General features: G+C 59.3%; 1 protein-coding gene across 1 annotated transcript; it reads left to right on the top strand.

Annotated features, from left to right (window-relative positions):
• Positions 1 to 8405: 8405 nt before the first annotated feature.
• PHF24 (PHD finger protein 24) lies at positions 8406 to 19926 on the top strand. The gene is made up of 8 exons (XM_061477176.1): positions 8406 to 8789; positions 14647 to 15016; positions 16254 to 16439; positions 16869 to 16947; positions 17038 to 17240; positions 17901 to 18067; positions 18184 to 18285; positions 18363 to 19926. The coding sequence occupies exons 2-8, from the start codon at positions 14651 to 14653 to the stop codon at positions 18457 to 18459; spliced, it is 1200 nt and encodes a 399-aa protein (XP_061333160.1). The 5' UTR covers positions 8406 to 8789; positions 14647 to 14650; the 3' UTR covers positions 18460 to 19926.
• The last annotated feature ends 1795 nt before the right edge of the window (positions 19927 to 21721 follow it).

Genomic DNA, 21721 nt, shown 5'->3' on the forward strand with positions numbered 1-21721 from the left:
ACTGAGAGCACCAGCCCTCGGGGGTGCACGGGAAGAGGCAGGAGGCTGCCCGCACACCCGCACACCGTCCCTAGCAGACACAAGCTGCCAGGGCTGCGCTGTGCCAGCACAAAGCCATCTGGACCACTCGGAGATGCTCAGCAGGGCTGATAAGCCGAGGGCCGGCACCACGCTAACTGCGCCCGCCGCGCTGTCTCAAGGCTGCTTGCAAAGCCCCGGGCAGCACGGGCAATCCCAGCGCTTCCCCGGCAAAGCCTGAGCTGTGTTCTCGCTGCTGACCTCCGCATCTGCTCGGAGCCGCCACCCCGCAGCCTGCGGCCACTTCCAGCGGCTCCCAGCACCATGGGAATAATGGGTGGGATGGGGGAGTCCCAGGGGATCCACATGCTGATGGAAGAAGATGTGGGGTGCACAGGGTCCCCCCGTCACTGGGCATGGTACATGTTCCTGCAACCCTCTTCTCCTTGGAGAAGAGAAGGCTTGGGGGGACCTTATCGCTTTCTACAACTGCCTGAAAGGAGGTTGTAGTGAGGTGACGTCAGTCTCTTATCCCAGGTAACAAGTGATGGGACAAGAGGAAACAGCCTCAAGCTGTGCCAGGAGAGGTTTATATTGGATATTGGGAACAATTTCTTCACAGAGAGGCTGCTCAGGCATTGGAACAGGCTGCCCAGGGCAGTGGTGGAGTCACCGTCCCTGGAAGCATTCAAAAACCATGTAGACACCAGTGATATGGTTCAGTGGTGGACTTGGCAGAGCTGGGGTAATGGTTTGACTTGATGACCTGAAAGGTCTTTTCTAACCTGGCTGATTCAATGATTCTAACCACCCATGGAGCAGCTTCACCCACTGAGATGGCTGAGCCACATCAACAGCAGCCAGGGGATGGAGCAGGGGTCTAAAGCGAAGCAGCACTGCATGTTGAAGCCTCAGCCACAGGCAGGCTAAAAGGACTGGCCCTGTGCCCCATCACATCCTGCTCGGGTGGATGTCAGGGGCCAGTCAGGGGATGCTGGGACGGAGAGGAGCTGGGCAGAGGCACTCAGATGCTACAGCAAGGGCCATCCCATGAGACAGGATGCCAAAAGGCCGCATGTCAGCATCACAAACTGCCTTTCCTTGTACGTCATCCTTCTTCCAGCCTGCCCTCCCTGTGTCCCTTGTGTGCCTGCAGCAGCCAATGCCTCCTGCCTGTGACATGGCTCTGCTTTGACTAATACCCATGCTCTGGGCTGATGAGGACACCAGAGGCAGCCCAGATCCCACCCAGCTGGGCAGAGGCCTGATCCAGCTCACAGAAAGGCCAAAGAAATGGATTCAGAAGGCAGGAGAAAGGACCAGACCCCAGTGATGCTGGGGTCCTGGGACAACACCAGGTTGGGGACCAAATAGAGCCAGACCCTCTGAGCTGTACAGTCTGCCTACATCTCCCCCCAGCCACCTTTACCCCATTGCACCAGTGGCTGCAACACCAGCCCAGCCAGCTTTGGGGATGGTGGGTTCCCATTGCCCATCCATTTCGGAATGGTGGGTCCCTGGGGCCAGGACCCATTGCCCATCCCCACACTGCCTGTCTGGAGACACAGGCACCTCTTCCACACATCCCTGCAGAAGAAACGGAGATGGTCCCACCACCAGCAGTGCCTCAGACAGACTCCAGCAGGCAGGGGCATTTTCTTTATCCCCAAAAAGCCTCTGAATCCCAGCAAGAGCTGTTTTAATCAGAGCTTTCTGCCCTGCAGGACTCAGCACACTGTAATTGAAAGAGCCCTTTTTACTCTACCCCCACCACCACCATCAAACCTGGTTTGGCCTCCTCTCCCTTTTTAATCCCCGTATCCCCGCATTTCAAGCCTGCTCGGTAAGTGTTTTGAGAGCGATGCTGATGCCGTTGGTATGGCAACGCCAGGCTGGGGCCCTCGCCTCAAACCCCAAACACACAATTAGCTGATTAAGAGGCAGAGCAGCAGCCGCGTGCCGGGGCTCTGCCGCTCACCACATGGGGCTGTCCCCAGCCACCCCACCCGAAGGGTGCTCAGAGGTCTCCAATAGCAGAGAGCAGCATCGGGGGCAGGATGGGGTGCAGGCAGCATGTGCAGGCACTCATGTTGGGGAAGGACCCTGGAGAGGTGGAGAGCTGGGCTCGTTCAGGCTGCAGAGGACAAGGAACAGGGTGACCTCATGAAAGGGGAGCTACAAGAGACATGGAGGGGGCTTGGGACAAGGGCAGGCAGGGACAGGACAACGGGAATGGCTTTAACCTGAATTTAGATGAGTTCTTAGGCAGAAGCTCTTCCCTGTGAGGGTGCTGAGGTGCTGGCATAGGGTGCCCAGAGAAGCTGTGGCTGTCCCATCCCTGGCAGTGTTCAAGGCCAGGTTGGAGCAACCTGCTCTAGTGGAAGGTGTCCCTGCCTGTGGCAGGGGGCTGGAATTGGGCGAGCTTTAAGGTCCCTTCACACCCAAACTATCCTATGATGACAAGCCTCTGCATCAAGCCAGTCCGTAGGATGCTGTGGCTTGGGAATGGGGTTGATGGAGACAGCAAAATCAGTGATGAGGCTGCTGTTGTCATCGTGGTGATATCAAGCACCACATCCCTATCCAAACAGCAGCACCCAGGGGCCTTGCATAGCACCTGGCTTGGGTTCAAGTCACACCATGTCCCACAGGACAGCACCCAGCCCTGCCCCAGCGGTTTGCAGTGGTCACATTCAGCACTCCCAGCTCCACCAGCCATGCTCCCCTGGTGCCAACAGGGCTCTGCATCTGCCTCCAGCCCCGGGGGCTGCCTGCTTGCCCCCAGCCCCAGAACAGGCCATGGTGCTCTGCACCAGCACAGCAGAGGCATTTGGGCAGGCTCTGCCTCTCCTCTCTTCCTCTTTCCCTCCCTTCTCCCTCACCCTCTCCCTCTTCCCTGCCCTCCTCCCCTCTCGCAGGGCTCTGTTGCTCAGAAAGCGGCTCAGGAAGGCAGCAATCATCCCCATGACAGCCCCGGTTAATGAAGTCGCCTTCATTAGGCGTTTCCGTTCCACTTGAAAAGCTCCTCTGTGAGGATGCTCCACCAGCCTGCAGCAGAGATGGCTGCTCCAAGAGAGCACAGGGAGACGGGTGATGCTGCAGGGTGTCAGCCAGAAGAGCAGGGAGGGATGGCATCCCCATCCATGCCTCCCTATGGGGATGAGTGTGTCCCTTGCAAGGTGCTGTGGGGCTGTCACTGGGACATATAACCTGCACGCGCAGTCCTGGTTCTCCCCCTTTCACCCCAGGCTCAATCCTTCTCCCCACCCCCAGGGCTCATTCTGCTCTCCAGAGCCCTGCAGTGCCTTGGGGGACAAGCCCCTGCACCAGGCTCTGCTTTTTTGGGTATATCCATGTCCATGGAAAGCCATGGGGTTCATCCTTGACCCGTTATTGGAACTTTCAGATAAAGGGAACAGGACAGGCTGTAGAGAATAGCCTCTTGCCATGAGCTGGAATTGCCCTGTGAGAGAGCCTTGGGGTGACATGATCTTTGTGCGGCATCCTTGCCCATGGCAGGGGGTTGGAACTGGATGACTTTAAGGCCCTTCCCAACCCAAACCATTCTATGATTGTGTGATTTAGCTAATGTCTACAAGAGTGCTCCTGGATTAGAGAGCTCTAAAGTGCTCAGCTATTATCTGTCCAGAGGGAGCATCCTCATCTCATCAGGGCCAGGCTTGGTCAGCTGCCAGCTGCAGCAACAGGGTCAAAAGACCCACGGCTCCTTGCCCTGGCTGCTCTGCAGGGATGTGCCATCCCCAGGAAGGGCAGCCCAGGGTAAGCCCAGGCAGTGGCTTGGGGAATGCCTTCCTGCAGACTCCAGACCATGGGGCAAGCCTCCTGGGGCAGGATGGGCTGTTGGCTTCCTGCCGCCTGCTCCACCTCCTGCTTCCATCACCCCTGCGCCTTCCCCCAGCACCCCTTGGGGTATTTTGGTACCCATCTGGCTCATCAGACCACATCTTTTCTCCGTAATCCATCCCCAGGTCCTAACACTATTCCCCACCAGCTCTTCCTCCTTATCACAGGGGTGAAGGCAGCTCACGAAGGAGCAATGGCTGCATGAGGTAGCATGGTGCTGAGCTCTCACACTCAGCTCCCCAAAGCTCAGTCTACAGGGAAAAGCTGCCACTGCAGGATAGGAGAAAGGAGGACACAGGCAGGGGCTCATCCAAGATGGATGGGAACGGCTGCAGGCTGGATCTCCAACTTCCAGCAGCTGGAGAAGCTTCTGGAGTGCATTGTCCACTCAGGGCTGCACATCCAGGGACACCGATGCTCAGCCCAGCAAGTGTGGGGAGAGACACGGTGGTGAGGGCTGTGCCAGACACAGGCAAGCATGAGGAGCTCAGCGCTCATCTCTGTGCCAGGACAGGGTTCTGCATGGAGCTAAAATCACCATGGGGACCACAATGTGCTCATGCCTAGGAAGGGATGCTGGACTGGGCTGGAGTGGGAGCTCAGCCCAAAGCCGCTATAGAGCAAAGGAGATGTGCCTCCTACCCATGCAAACCAGTGCCCTGCCCTGCCACAGCAGGGACTTCAGCTACCACGTGCATCCATACTGCCTCCAACTGTGGAGCTGTGGGGCTGAAGATAGCTCCATCAGGTGAATCCTGCTATGGGCTTTTGTTCTGGGGGGGCTCTGCATCCTACAGAAGCTGCTGAGGAGGGGGCAAAACCAGCTCTGTGCACCCTGGCAGTGCACACAAAGCTGCTCTGCAAAAGCTGTACACTCCAGTGCTGGGATGGGAGGGGAAAGCTGAGATCAAACACAGTGCCACAGACACAAGGCACACAGCATCTGCAGCATCTTAACCTACTTTGGGTTGTTGCCACGCTGCTGCTGACAGCGGCCAAAGGAGGGGCTGTGCCCATGCTGGCACCAACTGACAGCTCCTGCTCGGGGCACCCGAGCATCTGTCCCTAATCCCATCATCATTCCTGATGCCATGGCGGGGTGAATGCAGGGAGTAGGAGCCACAGAGCAGCCACCACCTCATCACAGTCTGCAGTGGAACCAGCACTGCAGCCCCACAGCCGAGTCGATGACCAGGGATGTGATAGACAGACACCAACAACCCGGTGTGAATGTCCATGGGCAGTGATGGAGAGAAGTCAGTGGGCATGAGGCACTGGCACAGGGTGCACAAAGAAGTGGTGAATGCTCCACCCCCAGCACTGTCCAAGGCCAGGTTGGACATAGCCTTGGGTAACCTGGCCTAGTGTGAGGTGCCCCTGCCCATGGCAGGGGGTTGGAACTGGATGATCTTAAGGTCCTTTCCAACCCAAACCATTCTGTGATTCTATGATTCTATGGTGGACAGCTGTCAGTGGGCATGAAGAGCAGCCATCAGCGGGTAGCCTTGGGAGGTGCTGCCTACAGCCAGCACCAGGAGATGTGCTGGTGGAGAACAGGATCCTTGGTGGATTAAGTCTATGGGTGGAATTCTGATCCCCTTCCACTATGTGGACCCCGCATTAGGATAAAAGGCATGGGCTGGGACAGCTGGAAAGGACCACGCATGGTCCCCCTTGCTGAGCACCTTGCCCCTGCACCTCTTGTTCTCAGCAATGGCCAAAGCTCTGCCATCCCTTTCCCGCAGCCGTACACAGCAGCCCATCAGACAGCTGGTTTTTATCCCATTTCATGCTGACATTGGCATCATCGTCCCCTCCTGAACCAGCTGCACACCGCGCGGTGCGCCGGTGCCTCTCCGCACCCTCCCCGCAGCGCATCAACACCATTATCTCCATCAGCCAAACTTGTAATCTCCTGAAGGAAGATATCTCGCTATTTTGACAAGTTCCCTCTTCCATCACCCCCCGCTGACTGGCAGGAACGCCGGCTCGCGCAGGCGCTGATGCTGCTGACAGCGACGATGATCCTGCTTCCCAGCAGGAGCCAAAACTTTGGGTGCCCTCATCCATCCAAACACAAACCCTTCACCCCTTCCCCGCAGGGCCCCCTCCCCGAGGTGATGACTCCCCACGGCCTGGGTAGCCGGGATGAAGCCGCGGCGCCATGAGGCAGCATTCCCAGGCTCCAGAAGCATCCGCAGATGGTGAGCCCACACTCCACGTCGCTGGAGCAGCCAGTGACCTACACGCGGGCGTCATGTGAGATTTCGGAGCTGGGGGGGGAGCTGACAAAAATGCACATTCCCGCTGAGGCTCAGCTCTCACCTCCGCCCCTGCAGCCCTCCTCGCTGCCGGCGCTGCCAAGAGCTCTCCCAGCCTGTTGCCATCGCTGACAGGCACCCGCAGCCACGCTCTGGCTGTGCAAGCAGGGCAAGGGGGGGGACCGCGTTCTCCTGCTCCCCCAGCATCCTGCATCTCGCGCGGGGTGGAGAGTGACGGGTGCGCTTTGAAGGAGGGGATTTGGGATGTAGCTCTCTATGGTGCACACAGTGGATAGCAAGGAGCTGCCATACATCACACAGGCCCAGCCAGCCCCATACACGGAGCCTAGCTATGCTACAGCTGTGTTTCCCAGGGCAAACAGCAGCAGGAACCCCATCCCCAGTGCAGCTCAAGCAGGAGTAGGGCTGGGGCTCCTCCTTGCCTTTGCTTTTCCAGGAACTCGGCCCTGGGTCCATTGGGTGCAGGCTCTCCCTGCAGAGGCACTTAAAGCTTTCATATAGCGCTGGCACACTCCTCATTTCTGCTTCCCCTTTCCCCAGTCCTCCGGGGCCAGGGTTCGCCTGCGAACATGTTTTCCTCTGTCCTCATTCACAGATGGGCTCCATGTTCCCCACCCCACATGCATCACAGTGCTTTTCCAGGTCAAATAATGCAAAATGTGATTCACCCTAAAGGGAAGCATCCCTGGGGAAGGATGAAGAATGGGACAGGTCAGAGTGACCGGAGGATCCTTGTAAGGCTCCCACTGCTGATGGAGTGAAGCCAGACAAGACCTCACAGCCACAAGGAGATAAATCTTGTCTGCATCCTGGCTTTGAACATCTCCACACAGCAGGGAAGGAAGCTCATGTCCCATCAGAGCACACAGGCACGGCCTTTCCCAGTCCCTGGTCTGCTTGCGGATGACATGAGCTGCAGATGGTCTCAGCTCACTCCTGCCTGAGCAGGAAGGGGCTGTGATGGGAGGTATTGGTATTATGGGACCCGTACTGGTGCCCACACATCCAGGGAGGGGTGGCACAGGGTGAGGAGCACATTCAGGGGTGAGGGACCAGCCTGGCACTAGTGAGGCTGGAGCAAAACCTGCCCCATATACACTGCTGGGAGCACCCATCGAGGCTACCCTGCCCCCTGCAGTGGTGTCGGATGCTGGGTCCAGCACAGGCCTTTTCAGAGGTGGAGAAGGCCCCAGGAGTGATGCTCCACATCCCCTGGGAGCTAGCAAGCTTCAGCCATCATTAGCCCTTCATCCCATGGCTCCAACTCCACGCTTCCCATGGGAAAGATGATGTTCCTCCCCATCCACTGCCCCACCACAGCCTCCTGAACCCATGTGCAGACAGAAACACACACACAGGCCCACTCGTCCGTGGGGCTGGCATGTCTGCCCTGCCCCATGGAGGGCACAGGGCCTGGCATGGTTGGGATGTGAGGCTGGGATGTGGGATTCCCCCCTCATCAAGGACAGGAACAATGCAGTGGGACTGAGCAGAGCATCCCTCTGCTTTAGCCAGGAGAGGACCCGCTGGGCACTGCCCAGGCCCCTCTGCTGTAACCTTCAGTGTTAATCCCAGGCCTGGCTGGAGACTGTTCCTAGAGGGACTGAAAGGTTTTTGCATCCTAAATCATCCCCAGGTACAGCTGGCAGCTCCTGAAGGAAAAGCACAGCCCCTCAGTCAGGGGTATGCCATCCCAAAGGGTGTTGGGGGTCCAAGTGACCATTTCCACCAGGTCACTGTGGGGCAGCTGGAAGTGCACATGGTGTGGGTATCCCACCTGCAGAAGCACTGCATTAGTGCCTTCTCCAGCCCAGCAGCCTCCCTCTGCCCCATCACCCCCCTTGCACCCAGCGAGCCCCCAGCCCTGCAGTGTGCACATACAGGTGATACCCAGTCCTGGGGATCAGTAGAACTGAACCCCCTGACGCTGCATTGCACTGGGAACACAGGGCTGCATGTAGCCAGGAGTCCCCATGTCCCCGCTGCACCACGGCATGGCGAGGACAGCCCGCCTGCAGCACTGACCAGCAGCCATCAGGTTAAAGCAGAGGCTTTACATAGCCCATAGTGTGCAGGGGGGACCTTTGCTCCTCTGCTGATGCATCCCCATCTCTGTAGCCCTTCAGGTTGCTTCGAGGAAAGGCGGTTCATCCCCCCGGGGCCAGAGGGGATGCGGGGAAAGCTTTTATTGGTATCTCCCAGCCAACGTCAGCCCGGGTGAAAAAAAAAAACATGCTTCGTGTCTCATAGAGCTGTTTAACACAGCTCAGGCAGCAATTGGTACAGGGACAGCAAACCAGGCTGCATCTGCTCAGCCCCAGTCACAAGCTCCCTGCTTCCTCCGTGTGCGTGTGAGTGTGTGTGTGTGTGAGTGTGCGCTAGACACAGGCATCCGCTCACAGCATCTCGCTGTCTCCTGCATCCTCCAGCAGCAAGTGCAGGGCTCTGGCTCTCCGGGTACCAGCCTTCCCTGCTCCATCCCCCGGCAGGGAGCCGCACGCTGGGCACGGGATGTGGTGAGCATCTGCAGGTGGAGACAGGGTGGTCGTGGCCAGAGGCAGCGGTGATGGACATCGTGTGGACTGCTCTCTAGGGCTCGTGCTCTCCAGACAGACCCTGACCCTGGTAAGTGGCTTTTTTTGCTGCTGTTGGCGCTTTGCCTGGGGCATGGCACGGGCTGACTACACATCATGATACCCATAGGTGGGTCCCCTTGCTTCCCCCCGGGATGCTGGCTCCCTGGGATGGAGAGACTGGGAGCAGGGAAGGGGATGGGGTGGGAGGGTCCTGCCCAAGCATCGAGGTCCTCATGTGGGTGTTTGGGAGAGGGGCTGGGGAGGGAGAGGAGAAGGGGGACCTGGTCAGGAGCCGTGTCTGCTGCAGGGGAAGGGACTCTGCTGTCACGGCATTTTCACCCCACTCTGGGAGATAGAAGCGTGTGACACACCTATAAAATCTGCCATGGCGCGGCAGGGAGAGCAGCACCGGCTCCGTGTCCCCAGGGTGGGGACACAGCACAGACAGGGCTCCAACCACCCCCCAGACCTAGGCACCGGCCCCCGCCCCCCCCCCCCCCCCCCCCCCCCCCATCCCTGCAGAGGAAAGGGAGGGTACCACCATCCAGGGAGTCCCTGCCCCATGGCAACCGGGTCACCTCACAGCAGCATCCCCAGCAGTGCCACAGCACCAAGCAAGTGCCATCTGCCATGGAGAGGGGGACAAGGGGATGCTGCCCGACCCCTCTGGGCATCCCCAGCCACCTCAGGGAGGTGGGATACAGACCCCAACAAGCAGAGCCTGCTGCTGGTGCTGCCCGGCTCCGCTCTCCCCAGGCAGCAGTGCTGGCAGTGTGTGCAGGGCTGTGCCAGAGACACAGCAGCTCCTCCCAGCCCCACTCGGTGCCCTTCAGACCCTGGGTCCTCAGGGTGTGCTCCCCATCTGGACCACATCCCTCTGCCCCCAGGTCCCTCCTGCAGGCACAACACTGGAATGGGATGGAAACACCAGGAGCCTGGCGAGGGCAGGGAGGAGGCCTGGGCTACAGGAAGGCATGGGGACCAGAGCATCCTTTCCTGCTAGCGGGGAGCCACAGAGGGAGTCCTGCTCCTGGTGCAGAGCAGGGTGCCATGGACCCTGCTCATGGTGTGCACCAGCAAAAGCACCCACGGGCCTTTGGTTTGCTGGTGGGGCAGGCAGGGAGGCAGCAGCCTGGACACTATGGCTTGTGCTCCAGCTCCCCATGGCACCACCAGGCATCACAACAGTGCAGCCTGCACCCCACGCACAGCCTCAGCCACCACCTCGCACCCACTGCTCTGCAATTCCCCTGCACCCAAAGCCAGCACCCACCGTGTGCGCCCACAGCCACTGCAACACCCCCAGCCCTCACCCCCCCACTGACCGTAACACCCGCCCCATGCTGCCAGCCATACCACAGCACATACACCCCACAACGCGTCCACCCTGCAGCACATACACCCCTAACACACATACACCAACACACACACCCCTAACACACACCCCTAACACATACACCTACAACACACGCAGCCCAACACACACAGCCCAACACTCACACCCCTAACACACACACCCCAACACACACACCCCTAAAACACACCCCTAACACATACACCCCTAACACACACACACGAAACACATACACCACTAGCACACATCCCTCAAACACATACATGCCAAACACACACATCTAATGCATCCAACCCTAGCACACACATCTACTCCTAACATATCCACCCCATAACAGATCCATCCCTCCCACATACACCCCTAAATCATCCACAACATAAAGCATCCAACCCTAACAAGCCCACCCCTAATATATCCACTCCAAATATATCCACCCCTAATGCATCCTACCCTAAAACATACATCCACCTGATCCACATCCACTCCTAACAGACTCACCCCGTAACACATCCATCCCTACCACATGCACCCTTAATGCATCCACACCATAATGCATCTACCCAACACACACACACACCCCCAACACACAGAATCATAGAATAACAGAATGGTCAGATTAGGGTTGGAAAGGACCTTAAGATCACCTAGTTCCAAACCCCCTGCCACAGGCAGGGACACCTCACACTAGACCATGGCGCCCCTAACACACACAACCACCCCTAACAAATCTACCCCTAACACAACCACTCCCAGTGCATCCACCCCTAACATGCACACCCACCCCTAATATATCGACCCCTAAAAATACATGCACCCCTAACACATCCAACCCATATACACACATCCACTGCTAATGCATCCACCCCTAAAAACAAATCCACCCCTAACACATCCACACCATAACACATCTACCCCTAACACACACATCCACCCCATACACACGAATTCATCCCTAAAAATATCCAATCTTAAAAAGACATCCACTCCAGACACATCCACCCCTAATACATCCAACCCTAATACATCCATCCCTAACACATCTATCCCTAACACACCCATCCCTAACACATCCATCCCTAACACACACATCCATCCCTAACACACACATCCATCCCTAACACACACATCCACCCCTAACCACATCCATCCCTAATACCACAAGCCCATAGCAGATCCACCCCTAATACATCCATCCCTAACACACACATCCACCCCTAAAACATCCATCCCTGAAACCACCACCCCATAGCAGATCCACCCCTAACACATCCATCCCGGATACCACCACCCCATAGCACATCCACCCCTAAAGCATCCACCCCTAAAAACACATCGACCCCATAGCACATCCACTCCTAACATATCCAACCCTAAAAACACATCTATCCCATAAACATCCACCCCAATACACCCACTCCTAACACATCCATCTCTAACACATCCATCCCTAATACATCCACCCCATAGCACATCCACTAATGCATCCACCCCACACACAGACATACACTCTCACCGTATCCATCCTGTGCTCGCAGCCACCACAACACCCGGCTGCGCTGCAATACACCCACCTGCCTGTCACCCACCCGTCACCCACCATCCTGCACCCTTGCAGCCAAGCCGGGCACCCCACAACCTCAGCACCAGACATAGGTGCTCCCCGCTCCCATTGTTAGAAAGGAGGCTTTGCAAGCACCACTGGCTCTGCATCGGGATGCTTTGCCCTGCTGCTTCCTCCTGCAGAGCCATCAGCCCTGTCCCACCAGTGCACCCCATCCCCACCTAAACCAAGCTGATCCTCACCCCAGCTGCACAAGCCTTGCCTCCAAGCCTCAGTTTCCCCATGCATGGGGCTGGGAAAGATGAGTCAATGGGTGCTAGGGAGATAAAGTGCCTTCTGATTCAATGTTTTGCTGCAGGGATGAAGTACCAAGGAGCAAATCCCCACCAGAAGAGTGTGGGGAATGGGTTCTGCCCAGGGGACGGGGCAAGGATACAGGGAGCAGGAAGCAAGGGATGGGAAGAGGGTGGGAACGTGCCCACCATCCGCTGCGACAGGCCCTGGTGCTGGCAGAGCTCTTTGCAGGCAGCTCCAGCCCATGCACAGATTTAGCTCCTCCAGGGGGAGGACCTAAAAATAGCCCCCACGCTGGCACCCAGCACCAAGGGCAATGCCCTGGCACCTCAGGACAAGGTGAACAGGGTCCTCACCCAGGGGACAGAAACAGCACCAGAGACATTGTCCCCTAGGAACATGTGGGGATACAGACATGTAACTGGGATGCTATGGGGTGCCACAGTACCCCCTCCCTACATCCACAGACCCCGGGAAAAGGACGACCACCCAAGCCTGGAAGAACCTTGAGCCTGGCCCGGATCTGTGTGAGAGTCAGATAGGACATGGGGAGTCAGGGGGCCTGGGGAGCGCAGACCAGTTTTAGGGTATATGAGGAGCATCGGAGCCTGTGGAGAAGCAGCAGGGTCAGGAGACAGAAGCCATCCAGCCCCCAGATGTGCAGGTAGAGCCCAGCTGTGCAGCCCTAGCTGCAGGGAGGGCAGTGGGGCTGAGAACAGATGCAAGCTGTGACAGGAGTGATGCCCTCCAGACTCCAGGCACACAACAGCTGGTGACACCACACTTGGGAGTGCACGGGAAGCAGGGAGATGGCCTGGGATCTTCCAGCAGTGACAGGGCATGTGTGACCATGCCATGAACACCAGGGGAACCTGATTATGGGGGGGATTACAGCAGGCCCATACTCCAGCCATCCCATGGCTGCCCTGCCATGCTGCAGGGTGCCACCTTGAGCCCCACAGTGCTGTGGGGAGATGCTACCAGCATGCTGGGGACCAGGATCACCAGTTTAGCTACTTAGCAGACTGGTGTGCCGAGAGCTGGGACACACACCCCTCTTCTTGCTCTTCTCCATGAGCACAGCCCCTCTGCACCCCCTCCACCCTGCTTCTACCTAGGGCAGGATCCACCCAATGCTCAGTGCTGCAAACGCAGCCCTTTGGGAGGGATCCCCCTGCAGTGCCCCCAGCCAAATGACTCGAAGGCAGAGCCAAAACGCTGCCCAGCATCAGTGCTGATGCTGCCCACAGCTGATGAATCCTGAGCCATCCAGGCATGAGGTGGTGGTGGCACGGTGAGGAGGCTCCGGTGTCTTCCCTCCCACTGGCACAGCCGCAGGGATGCTGTTGCTGTGGCTCGGACACGTGCCTGCAGCGCTTCCCCGCTCCCAACCTTTGCTAAGGCCCAAGCACCATCAGGGCACCCATGGGTGCCAATACCCCCTTCCCACGGGTGTGCCGGGACCAGCGCGCCAGGACGGGGCCTTCATGTGTCACACGCCCGGCTCCGCGTGGGAATGAGCACGCAGATGGTCCCGCGGCGGAGGGGGCAGGCTGGGAATCACACACATCACATGTTGGAGCCGCCTGCCAGCGCCGCTCAGCACTGCGGGTGTGGGGCAGCAGCAATTATCCATGGGCAGGCCCCCCAGCACCGCAGCGGCGGGAGACCCCGGCGCAGTGCGAGCACTGCTGCTCATTATCCCGATACCTGGGGACTCCCCTGCTGTGGCTGGCAGCACAGGAGATGGCTGCGCTGATGGGCCCCCAGCGAGTGATGCCTCCTGGTCCCTGGGCACCAGCTGGGAATGCCTCTCTTGGCTGCAACGTCTTCCATAGCACAACCCCAGTGCTGCAGGGGGATGTTGTGCCCCACACTGCTGGAGAGCAAATCCTGCTTCTCCACAGCTTCAGCTCACCCCAACCTGCTGCTGCTGCTGCTGTTGCCGCCCCCTATTTTAGCCTAAGAAGGTCTTCTCCCAGTCCTGTGGCCAAAACCCCTTCTCAGGACCCATGTGCCCCAGATCCATGCACTGTTCCACTCCCTCCTGCACCCTCCTACATGGCCCAGCTTCTCAACATGGCTGTTGGAAGAATACGGGATACCCAGCAATCAAGGCAGCAGCACACACACGTACACATGGGCATGTGAATCCAAGAGAGGCTGGGGGTAAAAAGAGATTTAAGGAAGCTGAGACCCAGCACCAGCTCTGCTATGCCCTAGCCCTGGGCAGAACTGTGGGGAGGACACCTCTCACCCTCGGCTGGACAAAGCTTTCTCCAAGGCAGAAAGGAGATGCACACAAAAGGCAGGGTTAGAGCTGGTCCAAATCCCTCCAGGATTCCTGCTCTGGTGTGGAAATGGCTGGGATGTGTTTCTTGTTAACGTGGAATCCACAGAGCAAGGATGTAGAGTCAGGATGTGGGTGCCCCAAAGCAGCTCCCTGCTTGCTCCCCCAATTCTACCATCAGCACCCAGGCCCTCCACAGCCAGAACCCCACATTACTTCAGGTCCACCTCCCCATGGCCACCACGGATGACTCCAGCACCTCCCCACCAAGCAGCCCCCATTTCTCCCTACCCTGAGCTATGAGAAAGCTGGGGGACACCCTTTTGGGGCCAGAGGCACAGCGCAGGGAAGGGGTGCAGCAGCAGCACAGCACCTTTATCTCTGAGCACTTTCCTTCCCCCGCACAGAGCCATGGGGGTGCTGATGTCCAGGCGGCAGACGGTGGAGAAGGTGCAGAAGGTCAGCTTGGCCGTGTCAGCCTTTAAGGACGGGCTGCGGGAGCAGCCCTCGACGCGGCGGCGCGCAGGGGCAGGGGACGCCCGTCGGGGGACGCTGGAGCAGTCGGTGCAGGAGGGAGAGGACGAGGCGTCGGCGGGGCCCTCCCAGCCCGAGGAGACCAGCGCGGGGAAGGCGGCCTGGGAACGGCTGCGGGATGGCCGCGGCGTGGAGCCGGAGGAGTTCGACCGGGCCAACAGGTTCACGCCTCCCGCCTTCATCCGGCCCAAGCGGGAGCTGGGCGATGATGAACCCCCCGACATCAGCCTGCAGAGGGAGCAGGTGAGCAACGAGCGGGGATGGGGCGGTGCAGCGCTGCGCCGGCAGCGCCGGGGGGGCACGGAGCAGGGGCAGGGTCACCGGGCACGGCGGAGCCCCATGGAGGGGATCAGTGGGGGGGCTGCAGATGTCATGGGGGGGGAGTGTGAAACTGTGCGCTGGAGAGACCCTGTCGTGGGGAGGAGAGGTCAGTGCTGGGCACAGACAGCTCCAGCTCTGAGGCCCCCAGCACAAGAAGGATGTGGACCTGCTTGAGGGAGTCCAGAAGAGGCCACAGAGATGCTGCGGGGGCTGGAGCAGCTCTGCTCTGGAGCCAGGCTGAGAGAGCTGGGCTGGGTCAGCCTGGAGAAGAGAAGGTTCCTTAAGGGGGGACCTTAGAGCAGCTCCAGTGCCTAAAGGTGTTACAGGAAAGCTGGAGAGGGGCTTGGGACAAGGGCCTGTAGGGACAGGACAAAGGGGAATGGCTTTGAACTAGCAGAGGGGAGATTTAAATCGGATATAAGGAAGAAGCTCTTCCTTGTGAGGGTGAGGTGCTGGCACAGGTTACCCAGAGAAGCTGTGGCTGTCCCATCCCTGGCAACGTTCAAGGCCAGGTTGGATGGGGCTTGGAGCAACCTGCTCTAGTGGAAGGTGTTCATGCCCATGGCAGGGGGTTGGAACTGAATGAGTTTTAAGGTCCCTCCCAGCCCAGTCTATTCTGTGATTCTATGTTTGTCAGCCCTCAACTCAAGCCATCCATCCACACTGAGACCCTTACAGCTCAGCCCACTACAACCCAACAGCTTATCTGCCTATGCCCACAGTCCTACAGCCCACCCATCCTCACCCATGACCCTACCCACCCATCCACCCACCCAAACAAGCCTACACCCCAGCCCATCCTACTTACAGCTAACCCACCCACAACTACAACCAGCTAACCCACAGATCAGCACTTCCACCCATCCACACTACAGCCAACCTACAACCCACAGCCCAGCCATCCACACCTACCACGCTGCACCCCAAAGAACCAACAACCCCAGTCCCTCCTGCCATTCACCCTCCATTCATGATCCACATTCACCCTCCTCTAACCCAACCAGCCATGCCCCTACAACCCCACCACCCACCGATTCCCTACGCCAGCCCCGCACAATCCCATCCTCTCACCCAACACCCAACCCCACCTTAACCCCCACCTTGAGAAGCCACCCCCTGTGCCCATTGCCCTCTCTGAGCACCTGCCCATGTCCCCCAGGTCCATAACGACGAGATGTGTGAGATCTGTGAGGTGTGGACGGCCGAGAGCCTCTTTCCGTGCCGCGTCTGCAGCCGGGTGTACCACGACGGCTGCCTGCGCCGCATGGGCTACCTGCAGAACAACAGCGCCGTGGAGGTGACCGAGACGGCGCACACCGAGACGGGCTGGAGCTGCTACTACTGCGTGAGTGCAGGGGGTGGGGGGTACCGGGGGCTTCTGTGGCGGGGTGGGTGCTCCACAGGGTGAGGAGCAGGGTCCCACGTCTCAGCCTGGTGCAGGGCGATGGGGAACCTGCTGCTCCCCAGCTCCTGCCACCACTTTGGCCTGATGGGGAGGCATCAGGGGAGAGTAGACCTTTGCCACATCCCCTCTGCTGCAGCCAGCCTCACAGCACCTTGGTGGGGATACGGCACCACAAACGTGCTGCTGGGCACACAAAGACCAGGGGTGCGGAGCCACCCCACTGCAGCACCCCCGGGTGACGCAGCACTCCATGCCTTTCTGTGTGCCTGCATCCACGTGCTTTCAAGGGATCCCTGTGCCACAGCGCACCCAGGTGCTCCCCCCATCCCATGCCTTTGCCCCACGGCTCCTCTCTGCCCCCCACCCCAGGACAACCTCAACCTGCTTCTGACGGATGAAGAGATGTACAGCCTGATGGAGACCATGAAGCAGTGCAAGATCATTCCAGGTGTGTATTCCACCAACAGCAGGTCCCAGGTGGTTGGGGAGGTGAATCCCCCCCATCCTGAGCACTGCACAGCCCATGCATACCCCACAGAGACCTCCCTGTCCCTGGATGACTTCCTGCACTACAAGCACCTGGTGCACAAGCAGCAGTTTGAGCAGCCCATGGCCGAGGCGCAGGAGGAGCAAGCGACCCTTCAGTTCTCTGCCCTGGACCCTGACAAGAAGGGGCACATTGAGTGGCACGACTTCCTCTCCCATGAGTCCATCCAGCTGCTGCAGAAACTACGGCCACAGGTACAGCTGTGGGTCTAGGGGCCAGCTCCAGCGGGCTGCACCCATTACCATGACACCCAAGGCCAGCTCCCAAGGCCAAAACTCATGCACATGGCACCTAAGGTCAGTTCCTACGGCTAGCACCCATGGCCACAGAACCTGGGATTGGCTCCCATGGCCATAGCATCCATGGCCGTAACACCCAAGTCCAGTTCCCATGGCCAGCACCCGTGGCCCCAGTACCTGAGACTGGCTCCCATGGCCAGCACCCATGCCCATGGCACACAAGATCAGTTCCTATGGCCAGCACCCATTCCCATGGCACGCAAGGTCAGTTCCTGTGGCCAGCACCCATGCCCATGGCATGCAAGGTCAGTTCCTATGGCCAGCACCCATGCCCATGGCACGCAAGGTCAGCTCCTATGGCCAACACCCACTGCTATGGTACCCATGGCCAGCACTCTGTAACACCCAAGGCTAGCTCCCACAGCCAGCACCCATGGCCAGGTCCCATTGCCATGACACCCATGGCTAACTCCCTTTGCCATCACACCCAATGCCAGCTCCTATGACCATGATACCCAAGTCCAGCTTCCACAGCCAACACCTGTGCCATGATACCCAAGTCCAGCACCCATGGCCATGACATCCATGCTCCCCATTCCCTTCTGTGCCCCTCAGAACGCACTGCTGCGGCTGCTGACCGCCAAGGAACGGGAGCGCGTGCGGGCAGCCTTCCTGGCCCTGGACCAGGACAACGATGGCTTCATCGGGGAGGCCGAGTGCCGCCGTGCCCGGCACTCCTGGTTCCGCAAGCACCACAAGGAGACACCATCCTGCAACGTCAGGTATGGGGATACCTCCCCCTTGGAGCGAGCCGGGGTTTCCACCACAACCCATCACCCCTTAGAGGTGCTGGGCACACAAACGGGTGCCCCGTTCCCATAGTCCCCCCTCCCCACAGCATCAGCCACGTGGGGCCCATATCGGAGAGCAGCCCCGCCAGCAGCAGCAGCAGCAGGAGCCTGGAGAAGACCCCGCGTGCGCTGGAGCAGGAGGAGCCCAGGTGAGACGGGGATGGTGGCGATGGGGGGGGACACCCCCACCGTGGGGCAGCCGCAGTGAACCCGTGTGTGCCCGCAGGCCCGTGGACTGGCCCGGCTTCCTGCGGGACAACGTCGCCTTCGTGCTGGCCGCCCGCCCCAACAGCGCCGCCCTGCACCTCCTGCCCCCCGCGTAAAGCCCCTCGGCGCCACCTTGGCCTCTCCCGCTACCACCACCCCGCCCTGCCCTCCCCTGAGGGCGGAGCTGGGTGGTGATTGGCTGGCGAGGATGCGGCCGAGCTGCCTTCTCCACCTGCCTCCGCTTTCGATTGGCTGTGAAGACGATGGGTGCCGGGCTCTGACTGGCTGAGGGAGAGGGGCGCGGTTTTGGGGATCTCTGATTGGTGGGGAGGGGTAGGGTGTGGTCCCACGGTCTCCCCGCAGCCCACCGCGGGGATGCCATGGGCACAGGGAGCTGTTGTCCCCATGATCCCCAGCCCCACAGCACCCGGTCACCCACCAGCCCTGCAGCTAACAGGTCCCCATGAAGAAGTGGAGTTTGCTTTGTTCCTGGGGCCAAGTCTGGGTACGTTTGGGGTGAGAGCAGAGCCTCCACGCGTCCCCAGCACCGTGGGGCAGTGCGAGTGAACCTCTGCATGCCACCGGCGTCAGCACCCGTGGGTCTGCGGCAAGCACTGGCTCAGCTCATGGCCATGGTGAATCCTTGGTGCTGACCCTCACTTGGCTTCTCCCTGCGTGGCTCCAGTGTGTGCTGGAGCACAGGAAGTCCATCCTTGCACCCACAGCTCATGGCTGAGTCTCGAGTCTGGGGACCAAACATTTCATGCCAACATGAAGGGTATGGGAAGGGTCACTGGGAACAGAAAGCACCAGGGGGTGGAAGAGCACGGATGTGCAGGAATGCTCACCTGCATCACTCATCCTCTCCTGTCTCCCTGGTCCTATGGGATGCTCTCCCCTCTGCTCACCATTCCAGTCTCCCATTTGCTCCCGCTCCCGTCCAGCATGGCAAGCAGCATCCACACTTCACTGGGGCATCAGTGCTTGGTGTGAGGAGGAGGAGGAAGAGACAGAGCCCAGAGCCACTGGGGGTGAGAAGCACTCACCATGCAGGGTTGATACCCAGTGTCCCAGGAAGGTGGATGGATGCTCTCAGCCCACAGGAGAAGGAGCAGGGACCCTGCAAACCTCACCCCACGCATGCCCAGGCCCCATGGCAGCCCCAGATGCTGTCTCCTGGCCCCTCAGCCCCCTTCCCTGCAGTGCCCTCAGCCTGTCCCCCCCACCCAAGGTGCCCCAAGGTATGCACAGAGCAGGGGTGCACCTTCAGCAGCCTGCCCACTCCCTCCTCACCTCCACCCCGATGTGATGGGGGCTCTGTCCCGCTCGGCCCCCCCTTCCCTCGCCAGGGCACAAGTCCCCTTCTCCCAGGGACTCTCTCCGCTACAAGACCGGGAGGCACGCCAGTGCCGTGACATCTTCCTTTACCGCCCTGGCGTGCCAGGTCAATGGGGATATTTCGGATGTTAGGTCCAAGATGGGGATAAGAGCCATGGCCATGGCGAAGAGGCGGCTGTGGCTGCGTGTGTCGCAACCCCAGCTCTGTACTTGAGAAGCATCCATTAAACAGCTGTGTCCAACCAGCCTCCGCACCGTACACTTACAGGCACTCCTCGGGGATCTCTGGGGACCCCACGTGTTGTGTTTAACACCCTGACCCAGCCTCGGGCCTCTGTCCCATCTGCGCCTTGTGTCCCCTAAGTGTCACATGGAAGTGATGGAGGGAAGCCAGGGTGCACCCTCATTGCAAACTCGGGGTGCCCCATGTTGCACCTCGACAGCAGACGGCAGGGAGAGTGCCTGGCTGGCCCCACAAGGGCCCCAGCCCCTGCAGTACCCAACCACTGGGATGAGGGTGCTCCTTGCCCACAGAGGCACTGGAGCACTGGGCACCGGTTGGATGCTGGGAATAGACTGTTTGAAGTGGTGCTGGGAACCCCAAAACAATCCCATGGAGACACCAAGGATCTCAGGAGGAGGTATTTGGAGAGCAGTCCCCATGGCTGGAGGCTCCTCCACTGCTAGACATATCCATGGAGCTCCCAGGCAGGGAAAGCTGTGGCTGTCACTGGTGGTTTGTGGGAACCAGGCTGCTGGAAAGGGGGCTCGCCTGCCATGGGGGATGTTTCATTGCACAGTACGCATGCTGAAGGTTGGAAGGAGAGGGCTTGAAAATTGGATCCAGGGAGACCATGGCAGCACCTATAGGGTCTGAGGGAACACAGAGCTTGCTGCTAAAAGCTGGACCTGTATATTTCATCCCATCCCCATGGCTACAGTGGGCTGTCATTGCATCCAGACCACAACAGTGGTGTCCAGCTGGCCCCCAGACAAAATCCAGTGAGCGCTGCAGGCCCTGGATTAGCCATGAAAGCTCCTTGGAGGAGCACCCATCTCCTTGAGGAAGACGATGGGCACATGGAGGAAGGAGGAGCTGGTGATGGTTTGTGTGCCTGAGGCCGGGTTGCTCCAGGTGGCAATGCCATGGGCTCTGCCCATGGAGTGTACCCTCACCTGGGGAGATAGTGGTAAGTGCTGTGCTACTGCTCCTGTGCTGGAGCTAGAGCACAGGTCCTGGGAACCATGGGGGTGAGGTGCCCACTGCCAGCACCCCAAAGCCACACTCTGATCACCACACAGGATCCAAGCTGGGAGGGCAGAACTCCTCTGAACCCTCATCTAGCCACACTCTGCACACTGGGGACAAGGCACCAGCAGCTTTACCATTCCCAGCTGACCTGGGCAGACATAGGAGGACTTGGTGAAGGAATGGGCAAGGTGGTGCCCGCAGCATCTCTTAGCTGTCACCTGCTCCACTGGAGGTGATCTCAGGGACCCAGTCCCCAAAAAGGCCCTGTGGCCTGCACACCACCCTCCCGAATGCTGGTGCAACCTTCCCCTGCATGTCAGTGCAAACCTCCTGAGTGCTGCCACAAATCTGTCCCTGAATCCTCATGCAATCCTCTCACTAAACACTGGTGCAAACCTCTCCATGAATCCCCACAAATGCTGGTGCAAACCTCTCCATGAACCACCCACCCAAATGCCAGAGCAAACCTCTGACCAGGTGCTGGTGCAGACCGTCTCTGAGCAGCACTGTAAACCCTCCCCTCCAAAAGCCCCATAGGTCGCACTCCAAAGTATCAGGATATTCCTATAGGATCTAAGGCCGGGGCAGGAACCAGCTGCCCGGCACACGGTCTCCCCACTGACCCCACAAGAAAGGCAATCTCAGAGTATTCATGCTGTAGCGATGGTGCCTGTGCAGCCCACCCGTCTGCTGACCCACCAACCATCACCATGCAGTGGGTGCTGTGCTCTCGTGGGGCTGCTCCACAGGGAAAAGGGAGTCTCCAGCCCCAGAGCTGCACCCCAGCA

The sequence above is a fragment of the Pezoporus flaviventris genome, unplaced genomic scaffold (assembly GCF_033815535.1).
Source record: "Pezoporus flaviventris isolate CSIRO_AGI_PZ_B2104156 unplaced genomic scaffold, CSIRO_AGI_Pfla_v1 ptg000100l, whole genome shotgun sequence".
Lineage (NCBI taxonomy): Eukaryota > Metazoa > Chordata > Aves > Psittaciformes > Psittacidae > Pezoporus > Pezoporus flaviventris.

What these genes read in the sequence shown, in the direction of transcription:
- PHF24 (XM_061477176.1), top strand. Translation starts at nt 14,651, where the DNA reads ATGGGGGTGCTGATGTCCAGGCGGCAGACGGTGGAGAAGGTGCAGAAG. An exon ending in TCAGCCTGCAGAGGGAGCAG is followed by an intron (nt 15,017 to 16,253) that starts GTGAGCAACGAG and finishes CATGTCCCCCAG; the next exon opens with GTCCATAACGACGAGATGTG. An exon ending in GCAGTGCAAGATCATTCCAG is followed by an intron (nt 16,948 to 17,037) that starts GTGTGTATTCCA and finishes CATACCCCACAG; the next exon opens with AGACCTCCCTGTCCCTGGAT.